Source organism: Notechis scutatus, chromosome 5 (genome assembly GCF_049901735.1).
Source record: "Notechis scutatus isolate UNSWTSFEM ecotype Mainland chromosome 5, rNotScu1.2, whole genome shotgun sequence".
NCBI lineage: Eukaryota > Metazoa > Chordata > Lepidosauria > Squamata > Elapidae > Notechis > Notechis scutatus.
In genome coordinates this window covers 12,829,043-12,846,060 of record NC_142013.1, presented here as the reverse complement: position 1 = coordinate 12,846,060, position 17,018 = coordinate 12,829,043, and the positions used below count along the sequence as shown (strand labels likewise).

At 42.5% G+C, this 17,018-nt stretch overlaps 1 protein-coding gene across 1 annotated transcript in view; it reads left to right on the top strand.

The window, feature by feature from the left end:
• The window catches only part of SESN3 (sestrin 3), a 73,362-nt gene extending 58,428 nt beyond the window's left edge, over positions 1–14,934 (top strand). Inside the window, exons 7-10 of the mRNA XM_026675596.2 lie at positions 5,543–5,655; positions 6,996–7,186; positions 11,036–11,180; positions 12,913–14,934. Of these exons, the coding sequence (XP_026531381.1) occupies positions 5,543–5,655; positions 6,996–7,186; positions 11,036–11,180; positions 12,913–12,999 (536 nt within the window). The 3' untranslated portion in view covers positions 13,000–14,934. The remainder of the gene's footprint in view (positions 1–5,542; positions 5,656–6,995; positions 7,187–11,035; positions 11,181–12,912) is intronic.
• The last annotated feature ends 2,084 nt before the right edge of the window (positions 14,935–17,018 follow it).

The window sequence follows — 17,018 nt, the reverse complement described above, 5'->3', positions numbered from 1 at the left end:
ACTGGAGAACATGACTGATGACTATGAATGTGTCTCATTGGAGAATATGAATTATGATACACCCAGGGGGTGGGGGAAAACCAGGGTCAAAGGTGACAATGAATGATGTGTCTCAGAGTCAGCTACACCCAGGCAATGCCGGACATGTTAACTCCCAATAAATCCTTTTGAAGTTTTGGAAATTTGTCTCAAGACTCATGAACGGGTAACTGCCGGAATCCTGACACTACATGTCATGGGGCCAGGTGTCTAGGAAACCATCTTCGTTCCATTGCATTAGCCTGTCCCACCCAGTCAGGCAGGGAAGGTATGTTGCTGAGGTTAAGCATTCTGACTGACGGGGTCCAAGAAGAAAGCTTTCTTTTGCCATCGCCCCTGCCCTGTGGATTATTGTTCCCCTGGAGATGAGACAGGCAGGGATGGGATTCTACCGGTTCAGACCGGATCAGGTGAACTCCTTGTTCCGACGATTGGCTGGCTCTGAACCAGTTCGCTGTGACTTGCATGTGGGCCCACCCGCCTGCCCCTGCTCTTTCCTGTCCTTTATTTCCTGTTTTTAGAACACAGCTGATTGGCGCGGCAGAAAGTTTTGCCGCGCCTCAGCTGTTTGATTCACAGGAATTGCATTACAAGGTAGGAATTTGAGCTTTTCTGAACGCAGAGCATGTGCAAAGCGTGCAATCACCAAACCGGTTGTTATACCTGGAGGCAGGCTGTCCTACTGTCCTGGCCTTCCAAAAAAGGAGTGAAACATGGCTGTGTGGCCTTGGGTGAGGAGCATGCAGCCATGGGGCTGGTTAGCAGCTTGAAGGCTCTTCATTTGCCTTTTAATAATTTTGTAAGTGTTTTAATCAACCTTGACTTTAAAAAAAAAAAAACTTAACTTTTATATACTTTTTAATTTTTTAATATTTTATTATACACTGCCCAGTCGCTCTGAGAGGGAGATGACCACTTCCAAAATGTGGTCAATAAATACATTTACAGCAAAGACGGGATTTTTTTCCCCTCAGTGAAGAGGTGCACGTCTTTCAGCTAAACTTTCAGCCCTTAATAATAGAGTTGGAAGGGACCTTGGAGGTCTTCTAATCCAACCTCCTGCTCAGGCAGGAGACCCTATATCGTTTCAGACAGATGGCTGTGTCAGGGCTCCAACAAATCCACCCTCATTCAAATCAAAAGTTTCTAGCCGCATCTCAGAGAAAAGTAAATTGGTTTATTAGAAGTTGTCATGTTGGCGTGTGGCCGGGTGCAGCCGATGCTAAATTACATCATACGTTTCCCCCTTGACCCTGGTTTTTCCCCCACCCCCTGGATGTGACTTCTCCAATGGGACACATCCGTCTCCAAGAGTCATCCATCATGCTCCCCAATAACCTTCTTATGCTCTGACAACTTTGGGCTGCCTTTGGGCTGAAATCTAGGCATTTCAAGAATGCCTTGTTTTCCCCCACTCCCTTTTTCTGACAGCTAAAAAGGCCAAAGGAGTATCTTTTTAGTTGACAGGCTGTCCAGCCTCTTCTTAAAAACCTCCAGTGATGGAGCACCCACAACTCCTGAAGGGAAGCAGTTCCACTGATGAATTCTTCTTACTCTCAGGAAATTTCTCTTTAGTTCCAGGTTGGGTTCTCTCTGTTTCCATCGCAAAAGATCCGAACGGATCACTTGTAAGGATCTTTTGAATTTAAGACTTGGGTGCTTGAACGTTAACTTCCTGAACCGTGGCCACCTGGGAAATGCTTCTGGTGGTTAAATTCATGGTATACGGGCTTAAAAACAGGAGGACTTGCCAAAGGTGAGCAAATGGATCAGAAGATGGATTTTAATTTAGTATTTTAATTGCTCACAACCCCCAGGCATTTTCTGAATGGGGAGTTTGGCCTGGCATTTTATTTGAATGTGAAGTCACTTCCCTTCCTCCTCTCTGCCAGTTCTGGAGCCTGGACATCCACCCAGTGTTTAAATATCAACTCCCATAATCTCTTAGCTAGCATGTTCAGTGTTGAGAATTCTGAGAAATAAAATCTACATATGTAGAAGATGTGTCAGATGGAGAAAGCTGAGCTAGTGGGAAGAAGGAGAAAAATCTGGGCTTTCAATTATTGTAGAATAAAACTTACTGCATTCTTCCTTGGATCACAGAAGCTCTTATGAGGGAGCTTTATGATGCAGAAATTATTACAGTTAGTCCTTGACTTACAACAATTCATTTAGTGACCGTTTATAACAGCACTGAAAAAAGTGATTAATGACCATTTTTCACACTTACAATCATTGCAGCATCCTCATGGTCGTGTGATTAAAATTCAGAGGCCTAGCATCTGGTTCATATTTATGACAGCAGCAAAACCAATGGGGAAGCCAGATTCACTTAACAACCGTGTTACTAACTTAACAACTGCAGTCATTCACTTTACAACTGTGTCAAGAAAGATCATTCAATGGGGCAAAACTCGCTTAACCAATGTCTCATTTAGCAACAGAAATTTTTAGCTTAATTGTAGTCATAAGTCAAGGACTACCTTTATAGTGGCTAACACAGTAGAAAAATTGAACTGAGCAGCTAGTAAAGGAGATTAAAAATGCTGAATTTTGTACCCGTGCACTGTATATGTATATATTTAAAATAATGTTTTTGAAGTAAATTATCACATGCAGTAAACATTTTTTATGCCACTCAGAATGGAAAAGGTGAAGGACGTAGGCTGCAGAGCTAAAGCAGATAAGAGACTCTTTTACTGCTTTAGTTTCTGCCTTTAATAGCTTGTTCTGGGGTGTTTTTTTCTTTTTTTAAATGCTGTCACAGACATCCAGAAATCTTGTTTCAAAAGAGATGGCAGGAATCAGTCCCAAAACAAAGAGTAATTCAAGGCTTGACAACTTCTGATTTCTTAAACTGCATTAAGAAACTATTTGGATGCTTGCCAAGTAGGTTTCTTCCCACATAGTTATGTTTTAATTGGCTAATGAGCCAGAATGAAAACATAAAGGTGTCCTTGTGATAGTTGGGTGAACTGAAGGGTTTCTTTTTAATGGGGCCACTAATAGACACAGAGCAGGTTCCCCACCCAATTTCATTAGGATGCCTGGGTGTCAGCCCAGATTGGGGAATCAAGATAATTTGCAGACACCTTTGCAGCAGCCAAGCTTCAAAAAGGTATTTAGCAAACTCAAATCCTTTTGAACATTCAGCTGGCAGAGAGGAGAAAATGGATGGAGGGTTTCTTGGTAAGAGAGATGCCCTGCTTTTAATTGTTGGTACTGGTAATCCTCTGCTTACAACGCTTTGTTTAATGACTGTTACAACAGCGCTGAAAAAGTGACTTACAACTCATCCTTACACTTAAGACCTTCGCAACATCCTCGTAATCACGTGATCAAAATAAGGATGCTATTGTATTGTATTTACAATCGTTGCATTGTCCAGAGGTCATGTGATCACTATTTGTGACCTTCCGCCCTGGCTTTCCAACAAGCAAAGTCAAAGGGCCAAGCCAGATGTGCTTAACAATCCCATGACTCACTTACAGACAAAAAAAAAAAAAAAATTGGGCATGGTTCACTTAATGACTGTGTTACTTAGCAACGGAAACTCTGGCCCAAACTGTAGTTCTAAGTCAAGGACGACTTGTAATGCTGGAGTTTTTTTTCCATATTGCTCAGAAAATGGAAGAATTTGGCTTTTATCCAGAGATCTCTTTTCGTCCACTTTACCCAAATAGGACTAAGGTAGAATCGAACTTGCTTTTGGTCTTGTTTTTCTTCTTCTCTGGAGCCGTGGACAATGTGGTTCAATCTTTATTTTCCCCAGTGGGCAAATCCAATGGGGCTATGACTGAAGCACAATCCCAAAGGTGCTTTTTTGTTCAAGAGGCAACTGGACTTTCTGGTTTTTCTTTGAAGACGTTTCGCTTCTCATCCAAGAAGCTTCTTCAGCTCTGGCTGGATGGTGGGGAAATTTCCTACCATCCAGTCCCCACCATCCAGTCAGAGTTGAAGAAGCTTCTTGGAGGAGAAGCAAAACATCTTCAACGATAAACCAGAAAGTCTAGTTGCCTCTTGGGGGAAAAAAAAGCACCTTTGGGACAACCATGGCCTGGATGACTGAGAATCTCCATAGACTGACAGTCGCACTTGCATCAAGCTATAGTATTCATTGGACTGGCATCCTATATCAAAACCAGGGGTGTCTCTCTGGACAGGGTCCTAATCCTTGACATGGATTTTTCTTTGTTATCAACTAAAAGATCTGCAGTGCTGCATTCTAATAGCAGAAATCTTTATATGAAGAAATATTTATATAGAGATTCTAAAGCAGGGGTCCCCAAACTTGGCAACTTTAAGACTTGTGGACTTCAACTCCCAGAATTCTCTGGCTGGAGAATTCTGGGAGTTAAAGTCCACAAGTCTTAAAGTTGCCAACTCTGGAGACCTCTGTTCTAAAGCCTAGACCCTCCTCCAGTGCAGATTGGAATGAATTGGAAATGATTTGTAGAAGTTCAGCTGACCGGTGTTCTGAACTGAATTGTACATCATCCATTCAGATGCATTTTTAAGAATAATTGCAGTTTAATACTTTGGTGAAAGATTTAGTTTACAAATATAGATAGATAGATAGATAGATATATATTTGTTTAGATAGATATGATAGCATCATTTGATAGCATAGTAGTTGGGCTTTTAAGTTTTATTTGGTTTGAGTATTTTCCCACGTTGTCATAGTTGTGCTTTTAAAGTTGTAGCAACGTTTCGGCAGAATCTCATCTGCCATCATCAGGCTTCTGTATTGTGTTCGTCTGTGAGTCAGACTTTTACAGTTGTTTCAGTTTTAAATTTGGGGCTAGCCTACTGCTCTGCCAGAATGGTTTTTTCTTCATCCTGATTGGTTGGGAGTCTTGGTCTGTGTTTATTGGTCTTGGAGCAGAAGCCTGATGATGGCAGATGAGATTCTGCCGAAACGTTGCAACTTTAAAAGCACAACTACAATGACGTGGGAAAATACCCGAACAAAGCTGAATACCATACATGTAAGTACCAAAAACTTAAGATAGATATAGATAGATAGATAGATAGATAGATAGATAGATAGATAGATAGATAGATAGATAGATAGATATAGATTAGATATAGATATAGATATAGATATAGATATAGATATATATGTATGAAATTAATCCCTCACTATTGCCTGGTTGTCTTTTTTTGCTAAGCGTGAACGTATGGTTCCATTTCAAACTTCCATTTCTTTAATTTATTGAGGTCTCGTTTGAAATTGTCTTACTTTGTAGCATGTGTCAAAACAACATCTCTAACTGAGAAGAGACCAACTATGTTTTTGCCTGCAACTGAACTTCGTAGCGTTAGATGTAGCTCAGACACTAACAGTTCCCTTTCTAAATTAGGAAATAAGATTAGGTCAGGGGAAGCCAATGGGGAACCAGCCTGGGCTTATGCCTCATTTGGTAACATACAGTCATTTTGAGATGAATCTGATAAGAACAAAAAGATATATTTTACTATCTCCTGTCCTTTTCTTTAATAGCATTTGATGAAGAATTAATTTGTGATGTTTCCTGCTATGTTGAAGACCCTGGGTTTGGTTACAAAGATTTTGCAAGACGCGGGGAAGATCATCTTCCAACATTTCGAGCCCAGGTAACTCTTACGTGACAGGTGTAACTTACTGATGGAGACCCAAAATAAGAAGCAAAGATGGCAGCCTCTTGTCAGCCCTAAGTTTTTTGGAGTGAGCATCCTTGGCTTTTGTTCAAAATGACTCTTTTTCTGTTACATCTCTGATCACAGGAAAGCTGTTCTATCCAGGCCAGAATTGAAAGCATGACCTGGTTGCTGCTTTCTAAGACTTAACAATCCTTCCCAGCCTTACCTGGAGATGCCTGGGATTGTGACTTTTTGGCGTGCACTGTGTTCTTTGTCCATGATTAATGGATTCTTAAAGAGGCATTATTGTTGGAGCAAAAATATCTCAAAAGATTCTAGAATAAATCGATGTAAGGCAGGGGTGGCAAACTGAAGGCCCGCAGGCCGGATCCGGCTCGTGGGGTGCTTAAATCTGGCCCATGAGTCCGGCCTGGAAATAGCAAAGGACCGGCCCATAGTGCCTCTGGCAGCCAAAATGGGATGCAGGGCAAAGGTGGTATTCAGCAGGTTCTGACCTGTTGTGGAGAACCGGTAGTGAAAATTTAGAGTAGTTCAGAGAACTGACCGGAGATTTTACAGTATCCTTCCCCTGCCACCCCCACCAAGCCATGTGCACAGAACCGGTAGTAAAAAAAATTAAATCATACCACTGGTGCAGGGAGGCCTCACATGGCCCTCCCGTGCCCTGTTTTGGCTGGCAGAGTGCTGCAGGGGCACGGGGGTGCTCGTACGGCCTCCCCGTGCCCCATCTTCGGCCAGCAGGGTGCTTGCCAGAGAAGCTGTCTTCCCCCCCAGCAATGAATTCACTTACTGTTGACGACACTTAAGCTCTTTCTCCAAACAAATTAGAACAATTTTCAGGGAGCAACCAACATATACTGCTAGTCCTTGACTTGACGACAATTGAGCCCAACATTTCGGTTGCTAAATGAGACATCTGTTAAGTGAGTTTCCCCCAATTTTACAGCCTTTTTGGCCACAGCTGTTAAGTGAATCCCTGCAATTGATAAGTTAGTATCACGGTTGTTAAGTGAATCTGGTGACCCCATTGATTTCGCTTGTCAAAAAGTCGCAAAAGGGGATGACATGACCTTAGGATGCAGCAATGGTCATAAGTAAGAACCATTTGCCAAGCATCTGAATTTTGATCACGTGATCACGGGGCTGCTACAAAGGTCATAAGTGTGAAAAATGGTCATGTCATTTTTTTTTCAGTGCCATTGTAACTAAGTGAACTGTTGCAAGTCAAGGACTGCCTCTACCAGAACTGTTTAGGTGTAGAAAAAGAACTGCTGAACGATAAACAAATTGATGGAATTATTATTATTTTAAAGGACTACACTTGGGAAAACCACGGATTCTCCCTTGTGAACAGACTCTATTCTGATATTGGGCATCTCCTGGATGAGAAATTTCGGATGGTCTACAACCTCACCTACAATACCATGGCCAGCCATGAAGACGTGGACACCACCATGTTAAGAAGAGCATTATTTAATTATGTTCACTGTATGTTTGGAATCAGGTATGTTTTATGCTGGCTGGGATAACGGATGCATTCCATGGTTTCTGGACTTGTAATGGTTATAATCAGAGGATGTTACATCTTATAGTTTAATAGTACTTTATGTTTGAAAAATTAAATGTGATGCAATAGAGGCAGGGGTGGGATTCTACAGGTTCGCGTCTATTTGCTAGAACCGGTTGTTAACATTCTAATCAGTTCGGAGAACCGGTTGTTAGAAGAAATTACTGGCCTAATCCTGTAAGGAAGGCAGGAAGGAAACATTCTGGTGTTGCTTACAGAAACTGCCTCTCCATTAACCCTTATTACATTCTTGGCAAGACTAGACTTCCTGTCTCAGGACGGTCTCTGGAGTTTTTTTCCCTCCTTTGCTGGTACTTTGCTTGTGTGGAGTGACCATTCAAAGTTACAATGGCACTGAAAAAAGTGATTTATGACCATTTTTCACACTTACAACTGTTGCAGCATCCCCACAGTCATGAGAGGCCAGGCGAGGAGATGCGTGCCTCGATGTGAGTGATATTGAGTTGGCCACACCCAGCCAGTCATATGACCACTAAGCCATGCCCACCACCTAAGCCACGCCCACAGAACCGGTTCTTAAAAAATTTGAATCCCACCCCTGAATAGAGGCAATTATAATCATAATCATAAATATTCCCCTCTTGAATGAGAGAACCTCAGTATATGTTAACTTGCATTGCCCTGAACACAACAAGATAGAAAGGTGTAAATGAATATGCATTTATAATTAAAGAAGAAAAATAAACACAGTCGAAAGTAATATGATGGCATTCGCTCTGGGTTTATATCCAGTCACTGTTTGTTTTGTTTGTTTTCCTAAGAACTGAAGAAATGCTGTAGGATCAGGAGGTTTTGTTTTCTGCCACTTAGGGGCAGAGTAAATATGATGTTAAGTATGCCTTGTTACTTAATTCAGGCAGTTCTCGACTTATGACCACAATTGAGCCCAAAGTTTTTGTTGCTCAGGGAGACAGCTGTTAAGTGAGTTTTCCTCCATTTGATTTTGAGGACCTTTCTTGCCACAGTTGTTAAGTGAATCACTGCAGTTGTTAAGTAGGTAACACAGTTGTTAAATAAATCTGGCTTGCCTGTCAGAAGGTGGCACACAGGGATCCCATGACTCCAGGACACTGCAACCGTCATAAAGCATGAGCCAGTTACCAAGCGCCTGAATTTTAATCATGTAACCGTGATCAAATTGCAATGGTTGTCAGTCTGAAAAAAGGGTCATAAGTCACTTTTATCAGTGTCGTTGTAACTTTGAACGGTCACAAAAGGAATTGTTACAAGTCGAGGACTTCCTGTATTCTTTTAATACTTAAACCCTATTTTCCCTTCCCTGCTGTTGTCCTGATAAAAATGTCCACAAAAGCTGCTATTTGGGGCGGCAGGGGGCCTTCAAAAATTTTTTAGCTCTGGGTTCTCTGCCCGGTTGCTGGTTGGGCATGGCCATGGTGGGCGTGGCCTAGTTGGCCTCCTGCCCCACAGTTCCGGAGACTTTCCTCTAGCTTCTGGGAGGGTGAAAACAGCCTCCCCGGGCTCCAGAGGCTCTCTGGAAGCCAGAAACGGGCCTATTTCCAGCCTTCCCGAACTTCCAAGAGGCCCGTTTTTCACCCTCCCTGAGCCTCCACGCACGCCCTGCACTTACCTGCATCCAAAACAAGCCACATGGGGACTCCTGGGAGGGGTGGGGTGGGGCCAGCCAGGAGTGGGATTTGGGGGTTCTCTGAACTGCAAAGAACCTTAGCTAGCAGCTCCTCCAAATCCCTGCAGCTCACCCCTTGGGGGGGGGGTAATTGGAAGAAACCTCACTTCATTATTTCTGTTAGGTAACCAACTTAATGCAGCTTCAAAGGAATGTTACTCATCTGGACCACAGAATGGAAGAGCAGCGTAAAATTTTCACACCATGATAAACACCAGATTCCAATTCCAAGCCTTCCTTTGGGCCATGTTGGAGAAATAGTCTGAGAAACCTCCAGTGTCCTCTTTCCTCCTCTGCCATCAGGATGGCGAGGTTCAGACCCATTCACATGTCGTCAGTGAGGGGTCCTTGCCAGGGGTGGGATTCAAATTTTTTAAGAACCGGTTCTTTGGGCGTGGCTTAGGTGGTAGGCATGGCTTAGTGGTCATATGACTGGCTGGGTGTGGCCAACTTAACATCACTCACATCGAGGCACGCATCTCCTCGCCTGGCCTCTCATGACTGTGGGGATGCTGCAACAGTTGTAAGTGTGAAAAATGGTCATAAGTCACTTTTTTCAGTGCCATTGTAACTTTGAATGGTCACTCCACACAAGCAAAGTACCAGCAAAGGAGGGGGAAAAAACTCCAGAGAAGTTCCTGAGACAGGAAGTCTAGTCCTGCCAAGAATGCAATAAGGGTTAACGGAGAGGCAGTTTCTGTAAGCAACACCAGAATGTTTCCTTCCTGCCTTCCTTACAGGATTAGGCCAGTAATTTCTTCTAACAACCAGTTCTCCGAACTGCTTAGAATGTTAACAATGGTTCTAGAGAATAGGTGTGAACCTGTAGAATCCCACCCCTGGGTCCTTGGTGTTCTCCGAGTTCCAACATCCACACAGTTAACGTTACCTAGTTTGGGTAATGAATGAAACGTTGGCAAGAAAGACACCAAACTCTGAGAACACCAAGGACCCCGATTTCAATCCTGAGCTACCAGTATTCTCCTTTATTGGGTATATGTTGTCAGTGTGACACCAGACATTTGAAATGGCGCAACCACATTAGCTAATCGCCATTTGGCCACTTGCGTGTTTCTAAGCAAGTGGAAAATCCTCCCCTCCCAACAAAGTTAGCTTTGCGCACAATGAGTGACATTTCCATAGCAATGATACAAGCAGCCTTCCTTGTCCCATTTTCTGTAGTAGTGTGCAGTTCATCATACCCGAGCTATACTTTTGCCCCGTGTAAGCATAGAAATTTGCTTATCTTTTCTGTGCTGTTACAGCTGCAGTCAATATCCGAATAATGAAGTTTAAACCTCTTTATTGGGACTAAATTTCTCATGAATCCCCTAAATTTGTCTGGGTCCATCCATCTTTTAAATTTTTTATTTAAGTCACATCAAAAAGTGGCAAGGCTTCAAGTGATGGCCACCCTGACTTTTTTTGACACCTCCCATGGATTTCCTTGATGGAGGCTGAGCACTCTTCACATGTATTTTGGATGGAAGAAGGGCAGCCACTTTTCTCTTCTTGCCTACTAAATTTTTGTGACTCTGACCTGCATGAATTATGGCGCACAATTTGTTCAGGGACACTCATATACACACACATACAGTCATATACACACAAATACAATCATATGTTTGTAATATCTCTTCAAACACACTTCTGCATTATTCTTTACGGAACTTTTCAGGTGGACAATTATGACTGAACTGTGGGTTGAAATTTTGCTAACTAAATAACTCTGGATTCTTGTGAATCAGATTCCATAAAATTCTTTAAAATGGTTTATTTCCAAGAAAAAAAAATATTCTAAGAGGTTTCAATTCACAGCTGAAATTGTAACTTCAATTCCTAATGATGTTCTCTCCATCTTAGCAAAATACACTGGGTGAATTTGGTCCTAAGATTTTTTAATAAAAATTGGCTCTTTTCAAAGGCATTTCGGGTTCAAAGTTTGACAAAGTTAATTGAACTGCATCATATTGGAACAGCAAGATTGACAATCAGGCATTTTTTTATCCTGATGCGCAGTTTGAAGGGTTTTTTCAAACCCCTCCCCCACCTCCCAAAAAAGGGGGAAAGTATTGCTTTTTAAAAATATCACATGCTCAGAAAATCTTAATCTCATTTAGATATGATGACTATGATTATGGCGAAGTTAATCAACTACTTGAACGGAACCTGAAGATTTACATTAAGACAGTGACCTGCTACCCAGAGAGAACTACCAAGCGCATGTACGACAGCTACTGGCGCCAGTTCAAGCACTCAGAAAAGGTGAGTCCCTCAGGCACATTAACACACATCCTTTTTGTATCCACCCTTGGAAATGGGTAGCACTAAACGTACCCTCCCGTTGCATTTAATATTCTTCAACAATGACTCAAGAGTGATGGTCACCCCTTTCCTCTTCGAAACTGGAAGGTAGAATGGTCTATGTTTAAAAGGAAGGAGATTGGGTGGAAATTTTGTTTTAAACCAGTGGCCGATGACAAGGATTCTGGAACATCTGTGACAGTTTCCTCTCCCATTTAACAGTCCAGGTGATGTTTCAAGTGATGAGTACTGAGCTGGCACTTGTGAACTAGTCCATCTATTTGTAAAATTTATCCAAGTGCCTGAAACAGTCTAGATTCTAAGCAGCCTATAGAAATGAAACATTAAAAACATGAGAGCAATAAAAATAATTATGGCTAAAATGAAAAATTATAAAACTAAGACGTGGTATCATGATCCTGAAACCATCTATGTTCTAGGCACCGTACAGAAATGAAACATTAAAAACATGAGAGCAATAAAAAATAATTAGGGCTAAAATGAAACATTATAAAACTAAGATGTGGTGTCACGGTTGTCCCCCAAAGGCCTCCTAGAAGTTCCATGTTTTCATCGGTTCTTGGAAGGCCATGGGGCGAGGAGCACATCCACTTCAGGATTCCAGAGTAGGGGGCTGCTACAGACAATGCTTATCAACAGATTTTCTCACACTGCACCTCCTGGTATCTGGGGACACTCAGGTGGTGCTCCTTCATTTTATAGGGAAGACAGGTGGAAACTGTTGGGGAAAGGCTATCTCTAAGACATTCAAGTTCTGAGCCACGTGAGGCCTTAATAAGTCACAACCCGCACCTTATTATAGGTCACAACCAGCACCTGGAATTTCACCTGGAAACCTATTGGTATCCAACCCAAGGTGTAAAGTGACATTATATAAACCAATCACAAAGGGTGTGATGTGGTTGTACTGGGACCAAGCACTAAGTCAACGGGCATTTTGGACCCTCTGAAGTTTCCAGCTGGTCTTCAAGGGCAGCTCCAGGTAGAATAGGTTACAGTAATCTCAATCCGTTTAAACCTTGCCTCTTGAAAGATCAAGCAGCTCTTTGAGAAAAGTTCTTAACACTATGAACAGCTCTCTATATCCATGTATTACCAATTGGTTTGTCTCAAAGGTGCTTTTTCAAAGGAGTGGTATGGTGGCCAAAAGTGGAGCACTCTCCTCACAACCAAGAGGCTGTGAGTTTGATCCTAGGCAGAGGCAGGTGTTTCTCTCTCCGGGCACAGTGAGAATACATCTGCGGAAGAAAGCTCCACACTGGCAACAGGAAGGGCACCCGGCCAGTTAATCAGTTGCCTAGGCTCCACCCGGCAAGGGATTATGGGGTCATTAAAAGAAGATGATGCTGAAAGGTGTTTTTTCAAAGGCAACTGGACTGGGGTTTTTTTGAGGAAGAAAAAGAAGACGTTTCACTTCTCCTCCAAGAAGCATCATCAGTTCTGATGGTGGTGGGATGAAAGCCCTCTTTACATCCCTCTCAACAACCAACACAACTGATGAAGCGTCTTGGAGGAGAAGTGAAACGTCGTCTTCTTCCTCAAAAACAAACACACACACACACCCCAACAACCAGTCCAGTTGCTTTTGGAAAAAGCTCCTTTGAGACAACTGTGCCCCGGAAGACTGGAAACCCCCATAGACATTTACCAATTTGCTTCACTATTTCCTTAGGTCCACGTGAATCTTCTTCTGATGGAGGCTCGCATGCAGGCTGAGCTGCTCTACGCCTTTCGTGCCATCACCCGTCACTTGACCTGACGGGCCCAACGCGGCCGTCGGAGCCAAGCTTCCAAATAAGACGAGCAGTAAAAGGCTCCCCTTCTTGGGCGGGCGTCAGGCCTATTGGATTCCGTAGTGTTGAAAGCTGAAGCTGTGTGTCTGGCAGCTGTTTACCGTGCAATGACCCCTCGCTCTTCTCTCTGTCCGCCTCTCTCTTTCTTGATGCTTAACTTTACTAGCGATCGCAAACATATAACACTGTGGAACGCGTCTCCTGAAGCGGTTTCCTGTTGGAAATATTGCTCGCAACCCCCCTCTAAGCTGGTTTGCTATCTCTGTGTTTTGTTTTGTTTGGTTTTTCCTTGCACTCAGAATTAAAAACGTCTGTTTTGAGGTTCCACCTATCGCACCCGATCTCTCCTATAGACGGCGTCGTACACAGGGTTTGTCCGTCTCTTCTCCCCTCTTTTCTTTTAGCTCTTTCTGGAATATTAACAGTCCCTTTCCCTTGGTGTACGCTATGTTTTTAAGCTGAATCGCTCAGTTAGCTTGTTATTGCATAACTCCAAGAAATGTTTAATTCTTCGGCGGTAGTTTGGAGGTCGTGTGGAATGAACGCAACTATTGTGTTTGCCTTTTTCTTTTTTCTTTCTGAAGAAAAAAAAAATGTGAAAGCAACTGCTGCAAACCCCCGCAGCGTGCTACTGACAACACAGCATTGGAAGACAATTTCCTGAAGTGCAGTGGTTCTTCCCCCTTATCCATTTCAACTGTACAGGTTGAGGGACGGCCTGCCCTCTTTGGCCCTGTGATTGTGTCGCTTCTCCCAGTGCGTGGAGGTTCTTGGCAACCCAGTTTTAACTTGGCATGTGGCGATTTTTTCTTCTTCTTTTTTTTAACCAAGTCACTTTGTAACTTTTAACTGGTGCGTGAATCAGGAAGCAGTGCACCGTGTGCATGTTCAACACACACCTGCCTGATCAAAAGGGAGAAAATGACCTACACAAGTTAAGTCGGTTTGGTCCAAATAGGAAAGTTTGGGGTTTGTGTTAACTCCCTATCACCAGAGAGTTGAGGCCAGCCCTGTTCCTTCTCCTCTTCAGTTTCCCCAACCCTGTGCCCCTTCGCATAGATTCTTTCACGGATCTGTAGTGGCGTCCCTAAGAGTTTTATGTTACGCTGCCTTCCATTGGGTGAAAGATCGTTGTTCTGTCTTGCCCATTACTGTGAGTTCTGGTGGGCAGTTGCTCCACCAGAATCTCAGGTAGGGCTGCGTTAAAATTCCCTCATACAGTAGCTTGAGATCCTTTCTCTTGAGACGCCACCCACCCCTTCCACAAGCAGAGAAAGTGCTTTCGTGAAGTTACACCTTTCTTCCATTCCTGTTTTCTTTTCTTTCTTTCTTTTTAATATATATATATATATAGAAGAGTAATTACGGTGGTGTTCATTCAAACTTTTAAGAAATTTGATTCCTCTCATATTCTCCTGCATGATCATGTCAGAGCAGGTTTTTATATATACACATATATATATAATCTATATTTTAAAGCTATGAATCATGTTTCTGTGTGTTGTCATGAGCGAACAAAGGAAGTGCAATATTTGAGCAGAAAGGCAAGGTGTTTTTTTTTTTCTCCCCCTAACAAACTTCCTGTTGAAAAGTTCTGTTCAGAACGGCCGGGGAACAGCGGTTTGTTCTTTCCCAAACATTGTTCCTAACCTTGGCTTGCTTGCCTTGAACAATCATCAACTCCCACGTTGCCAAAGCCTCTCTTAAAACAAAACTGGGGCGGATCACAGATCCCCATTCATTTCTGTGGAGCCTCGGAGGTTCCTTCCAATGGAGACGCCAGATTGAGTTTCCCAAGAAGCGATTTTGCCACCATCACTTCAAAGAGGTGGTACCCATTGGCGGCTGGCCTTTTTTGAGGGAAAGATGTGAATTGCCAAAAAAAAAAAAAAAAATTTTTTTTTAAAGATCCCGTCTCTGTGGTGCTCCAGCACACATTCTTTGCAGTTTTAGAGCACAAATTATCCGTGTTTTTAATAGCTTTAAGTGTGTTACGTTGCGTTTCAGTAAAGTGCCTGAATACGGACCCACAGAAGCAGTGACTTTTCAGTGATGGGCTTATTCCAGGGAATATTAGTCATAGTTAAGTCCCATTGAAATCTAAGCTGCTTTTTGGCCCAACTGTGACTGTCATGTCAGAGTTGACAACTTGTCCACTGCCTTTTTGAGTGGACTTAAAATCTACCAATAAATCTTAAGCACTGACCCAACATTTTGGCAACACGATTGTCCGTTGTGACTAACTTCGGTTCGGCTTGTTTTGATGTAGATTCTTCCCTCCCCCCCCCCCCCTTTCCTGGCTTAAGACTGACTCCAATTTGTTTTTCTGCGCTTTGGAAATGAACGAAATGGGTTTTCTAAATGAGCTGTAGAAAACAAAATAGAATCGTTCAAAAAAAAGAAAAGAAAAGCAAAAGATTTTCATAATGGCTTGTTTTATAATAGTACTTTCCGTGTTTTTTTTAAAAAATAGACCAGACCAAGGTTATTTTGTCGAACTTTTCAAAACTTTACTGACCATCCTTTATGATAGGGTGTTGTTCTCCCACCCCTTTCCCCCTCCACTTTCAGATGTTGAAATGATTGTGTTCACTTTCCTGTGCAGAGTTTTCTTCTGTATGTTGAACCATAAGCTATTTTTGATATCCGCATTCTCTGGGGGATACATTTACTGTACACTACGGATTTCTATCAGCTGCATCGTTGCACAGTTATGACTTCTCTTCAAGAAATCTAGAAATTATAAAAACCAACTTAAAAAAAAAATTCTAGTATTCCCCACCCACCCACCCAAAACATTATCTCCCTCCTGCTGTTATATTTTCTGCAGTTCTGCCTCCCTGGGTAGACATTCAGTTGAATGGAGACAGCCGTTAAATTAAACTGGGACAAGAATGGGGACTTGGTGCAGGCACCAACCAGACACCAAGCTAAGCTAAGTTAGCTGCTGCTTGACAAACTTCCAGTCCTCCTTCCTTGTAGGTGGAGATAGCACAGGAATTTTCTAGGCAAAGGGAGAGTTGTGCCAGTTGTTTTGCTGTAGCGCGTGCTGTGTCCAGAGTCACACTGAACCAGGGGAAGAGTTTTGAGCACCCTTAGGAAGGTCAGTAGCCTGTATAGCTTTGAGTGGTTCTCTGGCTTTGAACGAGAGTCATGATGAAAGTGGAGGAAAAACTGGTGAAGACTGGTCTCCCAACATTACAGCAGCAGACCAAATGCTGGAGAGAAAAGGGAAGTAGAAGCAAGGACTGATGTCTTTCCTTCTATCTCTCTCTCTTTGATCTGCAGCCTCAATCATATTCTGTCCTCTTCTGTCCACTAGATAAGAAGGGATGTCAGGAGGCAAGTGGTGGAAGTTCATCCTCCCATTCAACCTTGCCCTTCCTCCTGAGATCCCTTCAAGGGGGGGCCTACTGTCCTGCCGTTATGCAGATCATTTGGTCTGTCTTAACAGGGGTGGTTACTATATGTGATCTGGTTCGTGTTTTAGATTTTAAGAGCTTTAATTTTTCTTTCAGAAGGAGATGGCGGGGTTTTCCTTTTAACCTTTTAAATAGAATCTGGTGTTCCAAATTCAGAAGCAGTAATGTCTTTTCTGCTAAAAATTTCCTTTTGATGTAACAAAATCTCACCAAGAGGCAAATAGATTTTATATATCTAAGACCTTGTTTAGTTGTTGTTTTTTTTCCCCCTTTCTTAGTGAAATATCTCAGTTTTAAATTCATCAGCAGAAGCAAAATTTCACTTGGCATCTGATCATCTTTTGGCATTTAAGGCTTTTGAGAATTGGGGATTTTCCCTAGAAATAAAATGGCAAGTTACAAAGCATTTCCAAGTTCAGACTAGCATGATCTGGTGTGATCAAGTAGAGCGGTTAGATTTATCTACTTTAATAAGTTGTAGTTGTGACATTGTTTTTACATTGTGAATGTTCAGAATAGACATCCATTTTTACTTCGTTTTTTAATTTGATGTATTGCTTAAA